A 21,024-nucleotide genomic window follows, 5' to 3' on the forward strand; every position below is an offset into this window, starting at 1 on the left:
CCCATGAGCAAATATGAAGGATGCTAAGAAGCATCGCACCAAGCAAAATAGAAAGCAAGGTGCCCTGGCTGGTGTGGCTCAGTGGATTGAGTGCCGGCCTGTGAACCAAACGGTTACCAGTTTGGCTTCTAGTCAGGACACATGCCTGGGTTGCAGACCCAGGACCGCAGTTGGGGGGTATGCGGGGGGCGACCACGCATTGATGTTTCTCTCCTTCTCTTCCTCCCTTCCCCTCTTTCTAGGAATAAATAAATGAATAAAATCTTTTTTAAAAAAAAATAGAAAGCAAGGTGGTAGCTCTGTCTCTAAGAAGACAAAGACTTATTTTAAATAAGTACACAGTGATTACAGAAAAAACAGAGGCAATTCCCCTGAAAAACAGAACAACGAACCAACTAACCTTTAACGTCTTGTTATGACGCTGAAGTTCCCTGCAGAGAGACTCTAGTTTGCTTCTTGCCAAGATAGCCTTGCTGTGCTCACTCTGCAAGTGAACTTTCTCTTTCATGATCTGAGCTTGCTTCTTCTGCAGAATCTTCATTTGCTTCTGAACATTCCTGCTCTCCTCCAGCTAAAATAACAAGCACTTTACATTTAGGAAGTACATTGAAAACCTTTGAGTTATGGACGAAAGAATTACAGTAAAAGTTATGAACTAATTTTCAAAAACCAGATATTATAGTGTAGTATTTTATTTTCAATTGTTTCATGCCCTTCTACTCTGCCAACCTTTTCTTTTCCAGTTGCGATATGTAAACAAACAATTTAGGGCAGGGAAAAAATTATTCATCTCTTTATTTTCTTACCAAAAACAAAAACATGTTTTCCGAAAACTTTTTAGGAATTGACACCATGAAGTTTTACTTTTCTGAAAGCACACACAGGCTACTTTAATGTAATGGCCCTCTGAATTAGAAGTAAATAAGCAGAGCTCAGGGTTCTTGTCTAGTGAGTTGGGAATCACTACAATTTCAGGTTTGGAGCAGATGAATCTATTTCAAGGTTAAATCAACACTAATAGGTAAGATGGCAGCTTTACTGACCTTTCACTGAAAGAAATGATGCTGAGTCACGATTTCAAGAACAAGAGTGACACCTTGTGGTCTATCAAAACATACCAGGCATCCTCAAAGACATGTGCGTATAGCTATTAAAAATGCCTTTACGGACCATGGGCTGCGGCACACTTCCAAGAGGCTGTCAGTTCAGTACACAAGAGCTGTAACTTCAGCGAGGGCTGAAAGTCCTCCAGCCTTCCTCCCCTCCAAGTAACCACAATCCTGAATCCTGGACTCACTACTCCTTTGCTCTACTCTTTATATCATGTGTGTGGTCCTAAAAGAAATACTTTTGGTTTTAGTTGTTTTGACTTTATTGTGGCTTCTGCAACTGAGGAACAGAATTTTTCATTTTCTTTCGTTTAAATTAATATAAGTTCAGTAGCCATATGTGGTTAATGGCTCTTTTGGACAGCACAGATGTAAATTACACTGCTCGGAGTCACCCAGATTGTTCACATGTAGCTATAGATCGGGGGACAGCAAACTTTTTCTGTAAAGGTCCAGAAAATAAATATTTCAGGCTTTGCAGGCCATAGATGTTATCAGAATTCTGTATCCTCTTTTCTTAAGCAACACTTTAAAAATATAAAAGCCATTCTTAGTGTATAGGCAGTACAAAAACAAGTTCTGCTGGATTTGGCCAACAGGTTGTATAATATTGCACTTTTAAAAAAACAGCACACACAATACACTTTACTGATCCATGCACTTATCCATGAGTATTTGGGATGTTTCCAGGTTTTATTACTCACAATGGTATGAACATTCTCATGTGTTTCGTGGTATACACATGGAAGAATTTCTCTTGGGTGCAAACGTACAAGTGGGATTGCTAGGCAGTGATTTCTGATGTTCTATTTCACATTACTATGCCAAACTGTTTGCCAGAGAGCCTAGCAAACTTCTTCCCTCATCTTTATAACATCTCTTTATAAGAGATCGTGCAGATGCACATGCTCTCCAAAACTTAGTATGATCAGAATTCTTAATCTAGACCACTACAATGGCCATAAAATGGCATCTCGTTGTGGCCCTAATTTGCATTTCCCTGATCACTAACAAGATAAAAAAATCTCTTTGTATGTTTATGTACCTTTAAGATATCTGTATAGCTTTGTTTGTCCACTTCTGTGAAATAACTCTTACATGGCTCTTGCCCAGTTTTCCACTGGTTTATCCTTTTTGCATTCATTTGTAGGTGTTCCTTAAATATTCTTGATACTAAAGTTTCTGCTGATTATATTTGTTGGAAATATGTTCTCCCAAGTTTGTGTCCTCTCACTTTCTTTTAAAGTGACTTTTAGAAATATTTTTATTTTTATTTATTTTTAGAGACAGGGAAAGGGAGGGAGAGAGGGAAACATCAATGTGTGAGAGGTACACCGATCAGTTGCCTCTCACACGCCCCCAACTGGGGACCTGGCCCACAACCCAGGCATGTGCCCTGACCGGGAATCGAATCTGTGACCTTTCAGTTCACAGGTCGGCACTCAATCCACTGAGCCACACCAGCCAGGGCTAAAGTGTCTTTTGATGAAAAGAAAGTCTTAATTTCAATATAGTCATTTCTTACAATCTTTTCTGATAGAGCTTTTTGTTATGTAAGAAATTTTCCCCCTTAACCCAAGTTAGAAAAATATTCACCTGTTAATATAACTAAACAAATCTAAATGATATGTAAACTTTTAAAAGTTTAATTTTTGATATTTAAATCCTTAATCCATCTAGAATTGATCACTGTATATGATGAATAGGATCTAATTTCATTTTTTTCACATAAGGATATCCACATTTTTTTAAAGCATTTTCTCCCTATTGATTAATGATACTAAATTATCTTATATTACATCACCAAATATGCATGTATGTGTATGAGTGCTCTATTCTGTTGCATTGGTCTATTTGTTTTTTTTCCCATCATTTTTTTTGTTTTCCTATTACAGTTGTCCCACTTTTTCCCCCATTGCTCCCCCTGAACCCTGCCCACCCCCAACCCCTTCATCCCACAGTCAATCCCCACCCCGTTGTCCATGTCCATCGGTCATTTATACATGTTCCTTGATTAGACCCTATTCGTTCTTACCCCCTTTCTCTCTCTCCCCCCTCCCACCGGTCACTGTTAGTCTGCTCTTTGTTTACATGCCTCTGGTTCAATTTTGCTCGTTTGTGTTGTTCATTAGCTTTCTGTACTAGGTGAGTTCATATGTTATTTGTCCTTCGCTACCTGGCTTATTTCACTAAGCATAACACTCTCCAGCTCCATCCATGTTGTCACAAAAGGTAGGAATTCTTTCTCTCTGCTGCATAGCATTCCATTATGTAAATGCACCAGTTTTTTGATCCACTCATCTACAGATGGGTACATAGGCTGTTTCAGGATATCCACTTTTTAAGTTCCTTTAATTTCACGAGGGCAGTGATTGTCCCCCAAGTGCATCTATGGATTCCACGAAATGCTCTTCAAAATCCCCAAGTGGTGTTTTTCCCCATGGAGTCAAGAATAGCCAAGATACTTCTGACAAAAAGAATTAATAAGAAGGATATACTTACCCAACCAGGTATCAAGATTTCTTATTAGCTATAATAATGTTCACAAACTAAGAAAGGGGAAAGAATAGCACTTTAACTTAAGGGCCATGTTACAGTCCTAATGCTACCCACACTTAGCAAGTGCACCTACTCTACACGACTTCTCCACATGACCGTGCCACAAGAATTAGTTGATGCCAGAAGATGCTGTCACAAAAGGGCAGAGGACAGGGATGGTATAAGGGAAGTTTTCTTTAAAATCCTTGGAAAAATGCTATTCCTCTGTGGCCTCACTGCTATGTCCTCTACCTTTTAAAGGAAATGAATATTGTTTCAAGAAATCAAGCTTTAGAACATTTTCTGAAACCAGTAAATGTTTTATCCTTCACATGTTCAGCACAAATCTAAATCAAAGAGAGGTTACTCACTAGGCAATTCTTCAGGGTGTCACATTCTAAAATGGATTTAGTGACCATTACTGGTACTTAAAAATAAACATAGCCTCTCTGACCACCACATACACACAAACACAAATACTCTAGATCCTTGCTACTTATAAAGTGTGATCCAAGGACTATCAGTACCCTCCTCACCACCTGCAAGCTTGTTAAAACGAATACCTCAGGGCCCAACCTACACCCAATGTACCTTTTAACCGATGTCCCAATGGCCCTGTGAGTCTGAGGACTGCCCTATGAGATTATTTGCCCCCTTTCTCCTGACCCATTCATGGCTAGCTGCTGCTGTCAGGCTGCTAACCCTCTACTGCTTTCTTTCGGTCTTTTACTCTTTTCTCCATTTTTTCTTTTCCCTTTTTTGTTCTTATTTGCTTTTTCCACCACTTCGCCCATGATTCTCCTCATGTGGGTGGAACCAAAAGGGACTATCTTTCATAGCCAATGGAAGCATTCCTTTCTGAAGCTGACAACCTGACTACACTGTGTTTTCTGCCATCTTTGCATTTGTTCTAGGCCATTTTTCATGGATGCGCAGGATTTCCTTCTACTCTGAATGCCACCTATGTGTGGAGATACACTCAGACCCCTTTACAAACTGAGGGAAAGTAACTTTAATTCTTTCAGTAGTAAATAAATAGAATTCACTTTTACAACTGGTCCTTGACAAAAACTAGTGTTTATGATAATGGAACAACTGCTTTAACAACCAATGAAAATGCATATACAGTAAATTGTCAATGATGATCTACAGTAAGTATTTCACAGCAGGCATTAATTTTTTTTTTAAAGATTTTATTTATTTACTCTTTAGAAAGAGGGGGAGGGAGGGAGAAAGAGAGGGAGAGAAACATTGATGTGCAAGAGGTAACTGATGTGCAAGAGGTACATCGACTGGTTACCTCTTGCACGCCCCCAACTGGGGACCTGGTCCACAACCCAGGCAAGTGTCCTGACTGGGAATCAAACCAATGACACTTTGGTTCACAGGCCGGCACTCAATCCACTGAGCCACAAAAGGCATTAATTTTAGTATTTACATTAGAATTCTAAGTCTTCGAAAACCCTTACTTCGAAGAGTTCTGTGATTTTCCTATGCTTCACCTTAAAAAGGATGGCAGTGTTTCCATGTTGAGACAGCTATCGTAATTTTAAAAACAGAATTAATGCTACTTGAAATAACACAGGCCCAGAACACTTCCTTTGGAAGATGGAAAAAGGAATGCCTGGCACAGAGTACATGCTAAATAAAAATTTCCTGAGGCACAGTGTTGTTTTAATGGACTGCTTCATCCAACTCACAATTTCAATCACCATGGCTAGAGCCTTTAACTCTAGAATGCCCCTGGGAAAAGTTAAATATAAGAACCACCATACCCCAAGCATCATAACACAGGAATGAAAAGGCTGACTTAGAAATACACCAACACTGAGTTTAACAAAATTTAAACCACCTTAGGATTCTAATATTCTCTCACAGGTATCAACTTTTAGAAGTGATGTCACATAAGCAACAATAAAAGCCCCAAGAAATAAAACAGAAGTTCACATTTAAAGCTACATCAAAATCACATTTTAAAAAGTTTATGAGCCCTGGATGGTGTGGCTTAGTGGATTGAGTACTGGCCTACTAACCAAAGAATCACCAGTTCGATTCCCAGTCAGGGCACATGCCTGGGTTGCAAGCCAGGTCCCTAGTTGCGGATGTGTGAGAGGCAACCACACATTGATGTTTCTCTCCCTCTCTTTCTCCCTCCCTTCTCCTCTCTCTAAAAATAAATAAAATGTTTTTTAAAAAAAGCATATCAAGCACATACCCATTTTGCTACATTTTATATGGACCTCACTCCATTGATGTCATACTCACAAGATCAGCATATTTCTTACAGAGAGCTGCCAGCTTCTCTTCTGGAGTTGAAAGGGTGTTGAGGGCTTGCATCAGTAATAAAACTTCTTTTCCTGATGATTAACAAGATAACAAATAAGTCCTGGAAGAAGAATGAGATCAAATCTAACCTGCAAATTCTATAGAACACTTCCTATGTTCTGACAACCAGAGTAAATAATTTATGCCTATAACTAGAAATAAGATATTTACCAGCTAAATTAAGAAAGCTATTTTTAAATTCGGTATGAGCAGGCACCCCCCTCCCCCAAAATTTCTTCACACTCTAACACAGCTAGTTATTTGTAAGAACTCTTGCCGAAGGCTTGAAAATTCTTCTGCTTAACCACAGATGTCCAAGTTAAGACAAAGGGCAAGTTACAAAGGGGAGAATAATTTTTAAAGCATCCTTCCAACCAAATACAAATATAGAAGTTCAAAGGGAATTTTAGTTAGTACTCTCTGCCTAAGATAACATATACTCACCTGTGACACGTATCTTTTTCTATGTGCAATTTAAGTAACTTCTGATGATTTAGGAAGCATATTCCATGTGTTAACCAAGTTCAGTGTAAATAAAAAGGTGTCAAGACAGCTCTTCCCCTGGGGAAAAGAGCTTAACAACATTTAAAGACTTTAGCAGGCCTTTGTGGCTGGTTTCTTTCACTTAGCATAATTTTTACAAGGTCCACCCACATAGGATGTATTGCTGAATAATATTCCACTGTATGAGTTTACCACATTTTCTTATCCATTCATCAGCTGATGTATGATAGTTGTTTCAACTTTTGGGCTATTATGAGTAATGCTACCAGGAACAGTCATGTACAGGGTTTTGCATGGACACATTTCCAATTTCCTGGGGCACACAGACAGAGGCAGAATTCCTGAGTTCACATGGCAACATTATGTGTTTCTTTTTAAGACCCCATCTGCTATTACACATATAATTGGGGCTGCTGACTTTGAAAAAATGTCCTATTTATAAGGAATTAAAAGTTTTTTAATTAAAATTTCTTTGTATTTCTATAAATTGAAATTTCCGATTTAGCAGAAAATGGATTTAATAAGGATAATTCTAATTTAGCATACAGAAAACTATACAAGTTAAACACTGTTACTCTTAGGTATAATAAGTATAAAAAAACTTAGGGGCAACCAGTAAGGCTAAAATAAAAGGAAGTTTCAGATTTCATAATGAGATTCAACGTATCATATTCTTTAGTCTTAGATCTCAAATAAAGCAGGAGAAAGAAAACACCCTTGAAAGCCAGTTCTTACCCCACTTTCTGAACTACAGATAACATTATGGCGTCTCTAAATTTTTATGATTAGTTTTTAAATACTAAAGTGATCAAATAAATACAGTTTTCACAGTAAATTTTGGTCAGACTACATTAAAGATGCAAACAAGGCAATCTAATACCACTACTCTCAAGTTGGCTCCAAATTTTTCCACAAGAGCCAATTCTTGATTATTTCGAGGGAACTTCCTACTCTGCTATCTTTGCCTCCTGCACAGAACTGCAGCAGCCAGGCAGACAGACCCCAGTGAAGAGAACAGATGCTAAACATCCAGCTCAGTACTGGTCATGTTAGTAATCACCTGTGCCACGGAAAATAGAAGTAAATGAGCTGTGTGTGAAAACATCCAACCACCGAGAAGAGATTATTACCTAAGGTCTTTTCTTTGTTCCTACTGCACTCTGAATCTTGCTGACCATCAGGGGGATCTGTTCGAGCTTCTTGCCCAGGGATTTCCTCTCTTGCCTCTTGTGTGTAGTATGCTGAGCTCACCAGATTTCTGTTTTTTGTTATAAAGTCACTGCCTTCATCCTCTTCCAGTGAATGTTTGTTACTCGTGCCACCACAATTTGAGTCTTGATGCTGAAGTATATCGTTTGATTGAGTATTACACAACATATCCGCTTTCACCCCTAGCCCGCACATTCCAGCTTCGTCCATCGTGCCAATCACAAACTAGAGGGAAGGAAGGAGAGAAAAGATGGAAAAGGGGGTTAAATCCAATGTAATCAATGTTTACAACCAACAGCACAGCGCAGGTTGACAGCCTTTTTTCTTTCTTAGTGGTCTGTAAAATTGATGCAAATACGGTAGGCAGTTTCTAAGTTTCACTGAGAGGTGACCTAACTGTAAAGTATAAGAAAAATAAAGTTAAAACAAATACATCTAAGTGGTGCCAAAGGAAGCAAGAAATGCCATTTAGTTGTAAATCTACACTTATTTCCCTATAAAAACTCCACTACTTAATTACCACCTTAACAAGCGTGAAATTATCCTGAGTTAATTAACATGAATTATTCTGGTCTTGATGGTAACTAGACTTCTGGTGGTGATCACTTTGTAGTGTACAGAGATATCGAATTAAATGTTGCACACCTGAAACTTATGTTATAGACCAGTTTTACATCAAAGAAATTATCCTGGTCTTATCCTCAAAGAGATGGTACAGAAGGGCTGGTTCACTAGGTGTCCAGCAAAAACCCCATGCTCCTCCAATATCCTGGGGAGCTGGCACTGCTCGGCCAGTTCTCAGCTGCAGACTACAATACAACTCCCAGCCCCTTACATCTAAGTGGGCCTCCCATGTGAAGTTCCCACCAATGGAATATGAGCCCAAGCGATGACTGTCCCTTCTGCAACAAGACTTTTATTCTTATTCTTTCTCTACCATCTCCTTCCCATTCAGGCTTAACGCAGAGGTCTCCAAGAACCTAGGAGATGGCAGAGTCACAGGATGAAAGTAGCCTGGGTCCCTAAATCCCATGCACATATAAAGAAAGTCACCCTTCTTACAAAGAACACCCACACAACTATTACTAAACTACAGGGTTTCATGGATAAAACTTGAAATCATTACACTGTGTGAAAGAAGCCAGACACAAAAAGCCACATATTGTCCACATCAAAACCACTATTAGAGGAGGAAGAAAATTAATTTCTTGCATGTTAAGCCACAAAATTTTGAGAGTAATGTTTTAAACAGCTATCCTAACCCTAACGAATACAGCTAGTAGGCATGGGAGAGACGGCTTTATTCTAGTATTTTATTCTCAAATCAGTAATTTTACCTTACTCTTTCTTGTATCATACTGTGAACCCTATTTATTTATGGGATTTCTTCCCCCTTAACACTACTTGGTCATATGATGTAGCACAAATATAAATCCTGTACATTTTCTCCCTGTGTAAAAAAGAGCTTCTTCCTATTTGAATAATACAATGGGGGGCGTCTAATATCTTTCTCTTATCAACTAGACAAAAGCTTTTTCCCAAAATTAATAGAACAGAGATTATTTCCAGTTATAACAATAAATGTCCAACTAGAGAACTAAAAATAATTTAATGTACCAACGCAGGGGATGGAGAGGTTAAGGAAACTAAATTTTTATCTTTTATAGTCTAACGTTGATATATCAAGTACTGTGCTTTTGAAAGAACAAGCTAGTACAGCCACTTTGAAAAAAATCTTTAGCAATATGATACCTTCCAACATGGTTAATTCTAGTCCTAGGATTTTACCCAAGTGTGTACATATGTGCAGCCAAAGGCCAAGAATGGCTAGAGCAACACTATGTGTAATTACCCCCAAATGGAATCAATCCAAATTTCTATCAACAGAAGAATGGATCCTTCTAACATGTTCATACCACCCAGCAATGAGAATGAACTACTACTAAATACAGCAACACAGAGGAGTTTCATAGACAAGACTGTTGCAAGGAAGGTGCCAGAAAAATATATACTCTGGGACACCATTTATATATAAAGTTCAAAGGGAGGCAAAGCTAAGGGACGGTGCTGGAAGACCGGATAGTGGTTACTGCTGAGGGCAAGGCCTTCTGTGGTGTTGGGTAATGGTCTATGTCCTGATCTAGATGGGGCAAGCCCGAACATCTGTGTTTTGTATACTTTTCTGAATGTACGTTTTACTTCAGTAAGGTTTATTTTAAAAGTTGCAATTTAAACATTATTCAAAATTTATGAAGAACCAAATTATTTTCCTCTGGGGAAAGAAATTAGAGGTGTGTTGCTCTTCATACTTTAAAAATAAGGTACATGTAATACTTTCAATTCTTAAAGAAAGTAATGGGAAAATGGGCAGTCTATCCTCAGTTACAGTTTGATGCCACATTCAGATTATAAGCCTAATTCAGATTTTTTAAGTTTATAAAGTAATATTAAAAATTTTAATTCTTTCAAAAATTTTTAAAATTTCACTTCTCCATGTAATGCATTACATAGGTGTTATGTTTATTTAAAAATTAATGATGAACCCTAGGCGGTGGCTCAGTTAAATGGAGCATCATCTCATACACTGAAAGGTTGGGGGTTTGATTCCCAGTCGGGGTACATACAGGAGGCAACTGATTGATGTTTCTAACATCGATGTTTCTCTCTCTCTCCCCCTTCCTCTCTACAATCAATAAACAGCCCTGGCTGGTGTGGCTCAGTGGAATGAGTGTCAGCCTGTGAACCAAAAGGTCACCGGTTCAACTCCCAGTTAGGGCACATGGCTGGGTTGTGGGCCAAGTCCCTAGTTGGGGGCACAATTGATGTATCTCTCACACACTGATGTTTCTCTGCTCCTCCTTCTCCCTCCCTTCCCCTCTCTCTAAAAATAAATAAGATCTAATTTAAAAAATAGTACTACAAAACCAAAATGTTGGCTTTAAATATTGATGAAAATCTACTAAAAGATAATTTAAATGAATATTCTGTATCTCTAACCCATAACAGAATTCCTCAGAGGCATAATGATAACAAATACCACATAATACCAGAAAGCGTGGTGTCAAGCCATATCCAAATATAATGAGCAAGCAATTTGGAAGACAGGCAGTAAATACAATTTTCACCAAGGAAAACCTGAGGCCTATCCTATGATCAATTTTAATAAGAAAGCTACCTGAGGAATGAAATTTGTTAATTTGTAGTTTTTCAGTTCTATTAGTAATTTTTCTTAACAGCTTTACTGAGATATAATTTATATAGCATATAATTCACCAACTGAAAGTATACAATTCACTAGTTTTTAGTGTGTTCAGAGTTGTGCACCCAACACCACAATTTTAGAACACTTTCAATACCTCAAAATGAAACACAGTACTCTTTATTTAACTATAAATCCCTAATCCTCCCATTATTCCCAGCCCTAGGTAACGAATATATTTTTTGTCTCTATGGATGTAGTTATTCTGGACATTTCATATAAATGGCATCATATAATATGTGACCTTTTATGTCTTGTTTCTTTTATATAGCATAATAATTTCAAGGTTGAACCATGAAACCTTGTAGTTGTAATGCAGTATAAGTATATATCAATCAGTACTTCATTTCTTTTTGTTATCAAATAATATTCCACTATATGAATCCAGCATATTTTATTCATCCATTCATCAAATGATGGGCATTTGTATTATTTCCAACTTTTGGCTACCATGAATAATTCTGTTATGAACATTAATGTACAAGTTTTGTGTGGACACATTTGCATTTCTCTAGGGTATATACCTAGGAGTGGAACTTCTGGGTCATATGGTCAATCTTTTGAGGAACTGCCACACTACTTTTCCAGTGAGCGCACCATTTTATATTCCCACCAGCAGTGTAGGAGGGCTCCAATTTACCCACAACAACACTGTCCTTTTGATTACAGCCATCCTAATATGGAGGTATCTCATCTAATGTTGAGAATCTTTTCATGTGCTTATTGGCCATTTGTATACCTCATTTGGAGACATGTCTATTCAGACCCTTTGTCTATTTTTTACTCAGGTTATTTGTTATTTTATTATTGAGTTGTAAGAGTTCTTTATATATACTAGACACAAGTCCCTGACCAGATATATGATTTACAAGTATTTTCTCATATTACTGTTCTTCATCCTCTCAATTTTTGAGAAAAGGCACAATATATTCACCTATTTCAAAATGCCATAGGAGATTTAATAACTAGTAACAGAATGAAAGCATCATAGAACATATGTAAATTTTATTAAAATTCTAAGCATAATTTGAAAAAAAATTTTATTTAACATAAATGGATTCTCAAATGAAATAAAGAATGCTAAGATCTTCAACCCAACAATAACAGGCAAACAGTATGAAGAATTCACAGAAAGGAAATACAAATGGCTTGTAAACACACGCTTAACTTTACTCACAATAAGAGAAAGGCAACTTAAAAACTATCACATATTTTCACACCAAAAATTTTGATCACATCGTGTGGGAGAGGATGTGAGGTTTTCTCAAGCATTTCTGGTTGGGGGATAAATTGGTTAACTACTAAGAAGTCCAATTCAAGGTGAGGATTGTCTGGGAGGGGCAGAAGGGAACATTCCGGGGTGTTGGAAAGCACCATATCTTGATGAGGGTTTGGTTACAGAGAGAGCAGCATACAGCTGTTACAACTCAGCATTTAAACACTTACAATGGCTTCATGGGTGAAGGGACAGACAGATGAACAGAAACATGAAAAGGAAAGTGTAGTAAACTGTCAGGGGTAGAATCTAGGTGGTAGCAATGTGGATATTCAGCATCAAAGTATTTCAACTTTATTGTATGTTTGAAAATTTTCACAATAAAGTCTTGAAAAAAATCATCATGTCACATGTGCTTTGACCAGCAAATTTATTTCTTACCCATTTTTTCCTACGGATAAAGCCAGTACATTTGTGAAATGATATATATAAGGATATTTATGCACCCTAGTAACAAAAAATCAGAAATACCCTAAATGTCAATTGATAATGGCCTGGATAAATTGTGGTACATCCATACAATGGAGTACTACAGCACCTGTTCAAAAAGAATATAGCTGTATAATTCTAAACTGTAAGTATGAGTTGAAAAGGGAAAAAGAAAAATACCCTATGGTATGCACTATATGCCATAATTTGGGTGTTTGCAGAGCGGGGAGGGTTGTATAAGAAATACATTAATGGAGAGAAACTAGGTCAGGGGGATCAGAGTGGAAGGCCACTGGGCTTCAAAGAAGGCCTGTTTCTACCTTTCAAGTTAGGGACCAGGAGTTAGCTTCCTAACAGTCTGCTGTTGTTCTTTTTTTTTTTAAATACCAAAATGAATAGTGTTTCCTAATATAGTACCTATTATCAGGAAAAAGAAGAGAAGAAAATGCTTATTTAAATTCCAATCTCAAATAAAAATGGAAGCAATAATAAGTAATTTCAAGATGAATTTCTATTTCAACCTTTCCCTAAACAAAAATCGTAAAACAAAAACATAAAACATTTACACTTTGTTAATCAAGCTATAGTCATGAGCAGCGTGTTTAGCTCTTGTATCTTGAAAAAGATACTAGAGAGCATGCCATTCGGCCCCAAGTTTACAGGAACCCTAGCCCCAATAACCTCCCCACCCCCGACACTACCCACCTGTCAAAGGATACATTTCTCCATCTTCCTTCCACTGTCTCAATACTTGGAGCTAAGATGTCTCCTTAACTGAAGAAGAGAGGTCTTCAAAATGGATAGTCACCAGTTTACCAACAATTAATTGTAGAAGCAAAGAATAACTTATTACAGAAATTTTTGCAAATGAACATGAATACCCTGTATTCATCTACTACTTGCAATATATTTTGGGATCAATAGATTTGAAACTTAGTCTGCATGGGGATTAAAAGCCTAAAAGAGCCCTGGCTGGGTAGCTCAGTTGGTTAGAACATCATCCTGATATGCCAAGGTTGTGAGTTTGATCTCCGTTCAGGGCACATACAAGAATCAACCAATGAATGCATAAATAAGGGGAAATCGATGTTTCTCCCTCTCAAATCAGTAAATTTTTTAAAAAAATTTGTGAGCCTAAAAGAAAAAAAGTTAAATAAGTTTCATTCCCTTCTACTCTGTGAATAAAGAAAAAGATGAGTAATTTTAAAGTTTAAAACTTTCACTTAAGTTCTTTCAAATAGTTGTTGATGCTAAAGAACCATATTTCTTTGGCTTGTTTTGTTTAAAAAGCTTAAATGTTATTAGTAATGGTTGTCCTTTTACTAAAGCTGGTGTAAATAAAAAACAAAAGGGCCAACACCCACCCTCACTTCCTAATTATTTCAACTACCATCTGCTTAAACAAGCTAGAATGCCTTCAACCAGTGCTGGGCATATACTAAGAGCAGAAATCACTCAGGCCTTGCCACTGAGGGCTGGTGTGGTCCTTCAGAGGGAGCTGGTGGGAGAGCTTGAGGACACTTACGCATTTCCCTAGGGAGAGATCCTTAGCTTGCCCTGGGATCCAGAGAAACCTATCAACTAGGTGAAGGAAACCTTCGCAACTTGCTAAGCCCTGTTACCTCATTTAACCTTTCCCAGCCCAGTGAGAGGTAGGTCTTATTGTTCCCAGATAAGGAAAATGAGACTTAGTGAGGTGAGGTAACTTGCCCAAGGCCATATTAAAGTCAGTAAAAGGGGCCAGCAAAATTCGAAACCAGATCTGTCAAACTCAAGAGCCCATGTTCCCTGCATTGCAGTGCTCCCCTCACTTCATACATCAGCCTTGAAAATGAAAGGTCAAAGTCAAACAGATTTCTCATGCAGTTACAAAACATCTAAAAATAAACAGCAGGCTAGATATACCAGTATGAACTTAGGAAAACATTGGGAAAGAGCTCTAAAATTTTTAGCAGTGATTAACTCAGGGATTTAGAGAGGTGAGGCAGGGTTAATTTGGGGGTACAGATACCTTTAAATTTTTAAAGTGATTATTTAAGGCACTGAGGGTTTTTCTGAAAACGTATTTGTATCTTAGGATAAACTAAATTATTTCTAAAAACCTCTTCAGACCTATGTTTCTAATAATTCACCCTAACAGTTGTCAGCTACCAAACAGGAATGTGAGGACAAGGGCGCATGCTTTCCTGGCCCAGTGTGGGCAGAAGGCACAGGGAAAACCTGAAAGATACCAAGGATACCTCATACCTCTTAGGAAACCAGTTATTGGCCTTACTTAGTTTTTACAGTATGAACCTCCCCCTTAAACATTTCCAGTATTTTAAGGGGCTTTTACAATTCAAGATACAAATTTTACAAACGAACCTATTATAAAAATTACACATTCATGTGCTTTTTTTTTTAAATAGGGGGATGGAGTTGGTGGGCTCATGTACTTTTTAAATTACAAAAGTGATTTTATTTTTATGAGTCATTTAAAATAGTTCATATACTAAAGCTATTTTAATCTTTCAAAGAGTTATTCTGGATAGCAAAGTTTTCCACACAGCTAACACTTTATCAATCATTCATCTCAAAATTCTGTTTTAACCATTTTGGACCAAAGTCTTTAAAATATGTACTATATAACTCAACACCTCCTTAAATAGTAATCTGTTTTACTGTGTTAGAACAAAGGAATGAAATAAAAGTAAAGGGTTTTTAATTTTTTTTTAATTTATTATTTTTTAGAGGGGGGGAAAGAAAGGAGAAAGAGAGGGAGAGAAACATTGGTGTGTGAGACCAACATCCATTGGTTGCCTCTCGCTTGTCCCCAACCAGGGACCCAGCCCGCAGCCCAGGTATGTGCCCTGACTGGGATCGAACCGGCAACCTTTCAGTTTGCAGGCTGGTGCTCCATGCACTGAGCCACACCAGTCAGGGCAGGGTTTTTATTTTTAACATAGAAAATACATTACTGTGCACTAGTATGTAATTATATTCTGGTATACATGTCTCTACAATATGCCTGTATTCTTTAACACAATAAATTCTTAATATCTCAAAATATACCTTATTTTTATTTCAGGCATGAAATACCTGAGATTTCTTAATTATATAGCACTATCTTCAGAAACAGACCACACAGCCCTGGCTAGTGTGGCTCAGTTGGTTGGAAAGTCATCCCATAAACTGAAAGGTCGCGGGTTTGACTCCTAGTCAGGGCACATGCCTGGGTTGTGAGTCTGGTCCTGAGTCAGGCCATGTGCAAGAGGCAACTGATCAATGTTTCTCTCTCACATTGATATTTATCTCCCTCTCTAAAATCAATAAGAAAAAAAAATTTTTTTTAAAGGGTGAGCCCTAGCTGGTATGGCTCAGTGGATTGAGTGCCAGCGTACAAATCAAGAGGTCGCCGGTTCAATTTCCAGTGAGGGCACATGCCTGGGTTGAGGGCCAGGTCCCCAGTTGGGGGCATGCGAGAGGCAACTGATCAATGTATCTCTCGCACATCTGGAGGAAAAGCACCAATGCAGCTGTTTGAATGAGCCCAACTAGCAGCTTTTCTCATGGATTACCTTCTGTTTTTGGTTTGTGTGTTTGTTTTTAAGACAAACTGTGGTTGTTTACTCAGACTCAGACATTTGGTAAGTTTACTTCAAAATATATGGAGTGAGCCTGTAGCTTCAAGGCAAACTGATAGTGTTTGTTGCCAATATAAAATATGAGTTTTCAAAATTTTTTTAAAAAATTTTTGAAACTATCTGCCACCATGCTTTCCGAAACTTAAAAAGACTTCTGATGAGATCAGTGATAATATTAACTAATGTGATTTTGATATTTAGAACAAAGTGTATCAATACAGTCAAACCTTAGTTCTCAAACAATCTGGTTCTCGACCAAGCTGTTCACGGAAAAAATGTCTCAGTTGTCTTAACAAAAATTCACGTTCCAATTCTCTACCCTACAACCTGTATGATCACTCACACACCTCTCAGGTGACAAACAAAGGAGATTCTGTTTTTGAACAAATTGCTTCTCGAACAGTTTTCTGGAACAAATTAAATTCGAGAACCAAGGTTCCACTCTATTTGGAAGATCAACACAATTCAGTAAGTCATTTCCCAAATGACTAATGGATGATGTTACAAAATAATGTATGAGAAAAAAGCATCCAATCAAAATGCAAAACAGATTAGATTTTAATATAACAGTACAAAAAGTTCTATAGGGTTTCAGATCCCACAATGGCAGCTAACCTTCAAGAACTACTATTTGCCACGTTTTGGTGTAGTATCGAAGAATTTGCACAATTACTAAAAAGGTATTAAAATACTACTCCCTGTTCCAACCTCATACATGTGTGAGGCCAGACTGTCTTCATGTACTTCAACTAAAATGGCATACTGACGTAAATTGAATGCAGAAGCAGATGTGAGAATTCATCTATCTCCTATTATGCCATTCATTAAAGAAATCTGCAAAAACTTCTCACCAACTTTTATTTTGGAAAATCAGTTCTTTTCAAATTTAAGAAAGACAGTATTTATGCTAATGTGTGGTAGGCAGCTTCTGACATAGCCCCTAAATAATCCCACTGATCCTCCTGGTATTCACAACTTTGTATAATTTCCTCCCTTGCCTGTGGGCTGGACCTAGTGACTGGCTTCTAAAGAGAAAATTTGGCAAACATGAGGGATGTCATTTCCATGATTATGTAACAAAGACTGATTCTTCCTTCTCTCGTACTGATATGCTCTTGCTCGTTCTGATGAAGCCAGAAGCCATGTTGCAAGATGCCTATAGAAAGGCCCATGTGGCAAGGAACCAAGGGAAGTCCAGCCAATAGGTCATGAGGAAATAAGTCCCGCCAACAATGTGAGTGAGCTAGAAGTGGATCCTTCCCAATCAAGCCTTCAGATGACTGCAGCCCATGAGACCCTGAAGCAAAAGACCCAGTCAAGTCACACCCAGATTCCTGACCTACAGAAACTGAGATTATAAATGTTTCAAGCACCAAATTTTGGGGAGATCTGTTACACAGCAATAGATTATTACATCAGTTTTTAAAAAATAGTCACTTAAGTTTTTGTTTGAATTTCTAATATGGAAAATATCAGAAATAACCCATATAAACAAAAGCCCCTCAGATTTTTAAGTATGCAAAAAGATCCTGAAACCAAAAAGTTTGCGAACTGCTGCCCTGGTGGCAATGGAACAAGAAGAGAGACCAGAAGACCAGCTCAGGCAACAGTGGTCCATATCTTGGCATCTATAACTAACCAGATCCATGTCTATGGAATATGCCCTGGGACCAGGCGGGAAGACAGGGAGAAGAGTGCTGTTTCCTTCTTGCTCAACCATACCTAACAAATCAGCCTCTTTTCCCTTTAGGCTAAGTGACTGGTGTACCAATCAGTATAATTCACATGGGTGTGAGGGGGAATTGGTATAAACCATATTCCCTTGGCTTTCATTGTTCTGGCTCATTCAGACGCCTCTTCAATGACTTGCTATACGTCCTCCTTTAATCCTCAGAACCATCTTACAGGCAGGTATGACGGACAAACAGCCTCAGCAATAGGTAATTTTAAATAATTTGTCTACTCATGGACCTAGGACTTGAAAAGCAGAGACTGGATTCTTATCTTTCTCTGTAATATTCCAAAGAGTATTTTCTTCCAAGGTTACATTAAAAATAAACATGTGTGTTTCAGAGAAGGGAGCCATACCTTCTAGCCAGAGTAATAAAGAAACAAAACAAAAAAGCCAAGTGTGATGATGGTCACACAACTATGAATACACTAAACACCACTTCAAGTGGATTAATTGTATGGTATATGAATTATGCCTCAATAAAGCTTTATCCAAAAAATTAATGAACAAATACATGAGTAAAGACAGAGCAATGACAAAAGTACTGAGGAGAGAAATAAATTAGAGGCAAGATAAGTTCTAGTTGTCCCAACTCCAAACTTTTGGCAGCAAAAGGTTCCAGAAAAATTTGTCGTAGTATGTAGGAGGACAGGGGTGCACATGGAGGCATTAATAGGTAAATGAGAAAAAAAGAGGGGCAAAGCAGTGCTGAAGTAAGGATGAGGAAACCTGACTTCCCCCACTGGTAAAGAAACCAAGAATGAGCAAACCATGCTGGAAAAGGCCTTTAGGACACAGCTACTTTGCACCTTCGTGATCTCTTGTAGGTGAGCTCTAGTACTACAGCAGTAGGTGCTAACATTTATATTAGACTGTGCACATTATTTGCCTTTAAAAATGTCGATGGCATTAGATTTTGCTCTTAGCTTCTACGGCTATTTCTTTTATAAAAATAATGGGTGCTAAACTCCATGACTTGCAAAATCATTTCTAGCTCTAAAACTGTAGGTCAATGATTATCTACAATGTGAGAGATACCTGTACTGAAATATGCTTGGACCTGACCTATTGTGCAGAGGGGCAGGAGCTGCATCAGAAAATTAGCATCTTCAATCCCACAGACTCCGAGGATGTAAAATGGTGCTCTACTTACTTATTTATTTTTACAGAGAGGGAGAGAGGGAGGAAAGGAGAGAAACATCGATTTGTTGTTTCACCTATTTATACATTCACTGGTTCATTCTTGTATGTGCCCTGACGGGGATGGAACCCGCAGCCTTGGCATCCCATTTCCCAGTTCATGAAGTCACCCTTCACCAGTTCCACGTGGACCAATGATGCAGCTCTGAAACATCAAGCCTTCTCTGTTTCTTTTCCTACTTAACCAGTCTACTTCAGCTCTTTGTTAATACTGTGTCATGTGGACTTTAGTTACAAAAATATGTCTATCTAAACTCTCTACCTTTCAATATACCCAAATTAAACTTGGAGGTGACTTTGCAAGGAGTTACAGTGCAGCATGACTCCTGAGCCATATGTCCAAGGTCATCCTAGAGCCTAAGTGAATGAAACAAAAGGTATTAAACCTATAAGTCTCAAAACTCCCTGGTTCTTTGATTACAATAGGTTTCCTATACCCCTAATGATTTGTTTCCATTTAGCAAAAACTAGTACTCATTTCATCTACCACCAAGTTCTGCTCACATCCAACAAGGAACACATTTTTATTTATTATCCTCGAGCAATGTGTTAAGTGAGCACAAACCGTGTGCAATATGGGTAATGGCTGCCTTTGAATATACCACTCACTACCTACTGTGTGGCCATGGGGAGGTCAACCTCTCAGTTTCCTTATCTGTAAACTAGGGATATATAGTATCTACCTTCTAGAGTTGTAAGAAGATTAGGTGTAATTAATATTGTATAAATTGCTATGGTGCAGCAGAACTGTTACATTTGCAAATTATGCAAAATGCCCACATTTTCACTTTCATTATGGCACACAGGTCAATCCAAAATATCCTTCAGGAAAGGTGATCCTGCCCCGACTGGTGTGGCTCAGTTGGTTGAGCATCATCCTGCAAAGTGAAAGGTCAACTGTTCAATTCCTGGTCAGGGCACATGCCTGGGTTGCGGGTTTAGTCCGTAGATAAGGTGCATACCAGAGGCAACTGATCAATGTTTCTCTCTCGCATCGATGTTTCCCTCCCTTTCTCCCTCTCTTCCCCTCTAAAAAAAAAAAAATAGCACCTTTTTAAAAAAATGTACTTCAAAGCTACTGGCACATTTTCCTTGCCAAACCATTCTCATTTGACCTTTCTGAGAGTAAGAAAAGAAGAAAAACGAAAAAGTGGTCGTTTAACAATATTAATTGTGGCAGACTACAGAGTGGGAAGTGGGGGATAACAAGGATCAAACTGGGGATATTTTGGAAATGTAACGGAATACAAATCAACACCTGAGCAATAAATGCTAATAGAATTATTTTGATAGCACAGGAAGACAACACTTGTCATTTTCTATATCTTTTCCTTCAAGTAATAAAATTTAAGTAGTTATAGTACCAAGAGAATTTCAACTAGGAAATAAATTGAATCATAAAAATATACTCAGAGGGTTCAAACACTTAAAGTATCACCTGACCTATTTTTATCCTCCTCTGAAAATGCCTAGGAAAAATTTCAACATTGCTAATTCTCAATGTTGATGAATACTATATAAAATGTAGATACTACTTTACACATTCTATATGCTGTCACACAGGAACTAAAATTTACTAATAATCAGGTTAGAACCAAACAAGAACAAATTTGGAGGGAGGGGTGGGAAGAGGAGGGAGATGCAAAGGGATTTCTTAGGGATGTTAAGTTAAAACTTAACCAGGTAAGCAGAAACTGTCCATGCAGTAGCGTGATCAGCTGCACTATCAATTACACAATTATACACACCACTTCTAGGACAACGTCACAAACTCTGAGCTATGCTATTTAAGCAAGGTTTTTTGTTTTTTCCCCTGATTG

At 37.9% G+C, this 21,024-nt stretch overlaps 1 protein-coding gene across 1 annotated transcript in view; it reads right to left on the bottom strand.

Moving 5' to 3' along the window:
• TXLNG (taxilin gamma) overlaps positions 1-21,024 on the bottom strand; it is a 44,204-nt gene that overhangs the window by 18,979 nt on the left and 4,201 nt on the right. The window contains exons 2-4 of the mRNA XM_090265268.1: positions 7,607-7,910; positions 5,913-6,004; positions 401-571 (exon numbers count right to left, since the gene is read on the bottom strand). Of these exons, the coding sequence (XP_090121394.1) occupies positions 401-571; positions 5,913-6,004; positions 7,607-7,910 (567 nt within the window). The remainder of the gene's footprint in view (positions 1-400; positions 572-5,912; positions 6,005-7,606; positions 7,911-21,024) is intronic.

This window comes from Furipterus horrens, unplaced genomic scaffold (assembly GCF_987537825.1).
Source record: "Furipterus horrens unplaced genomic scaffold, mFurHor1.1.pri manual_scaffold_17, whole genome shotgun sequence".
NCBI lineage: Eukaryota > Metazoa > Chordata > Mammalia > Chiroptera > Furipteridae > Furipterus > Furipterus horrens.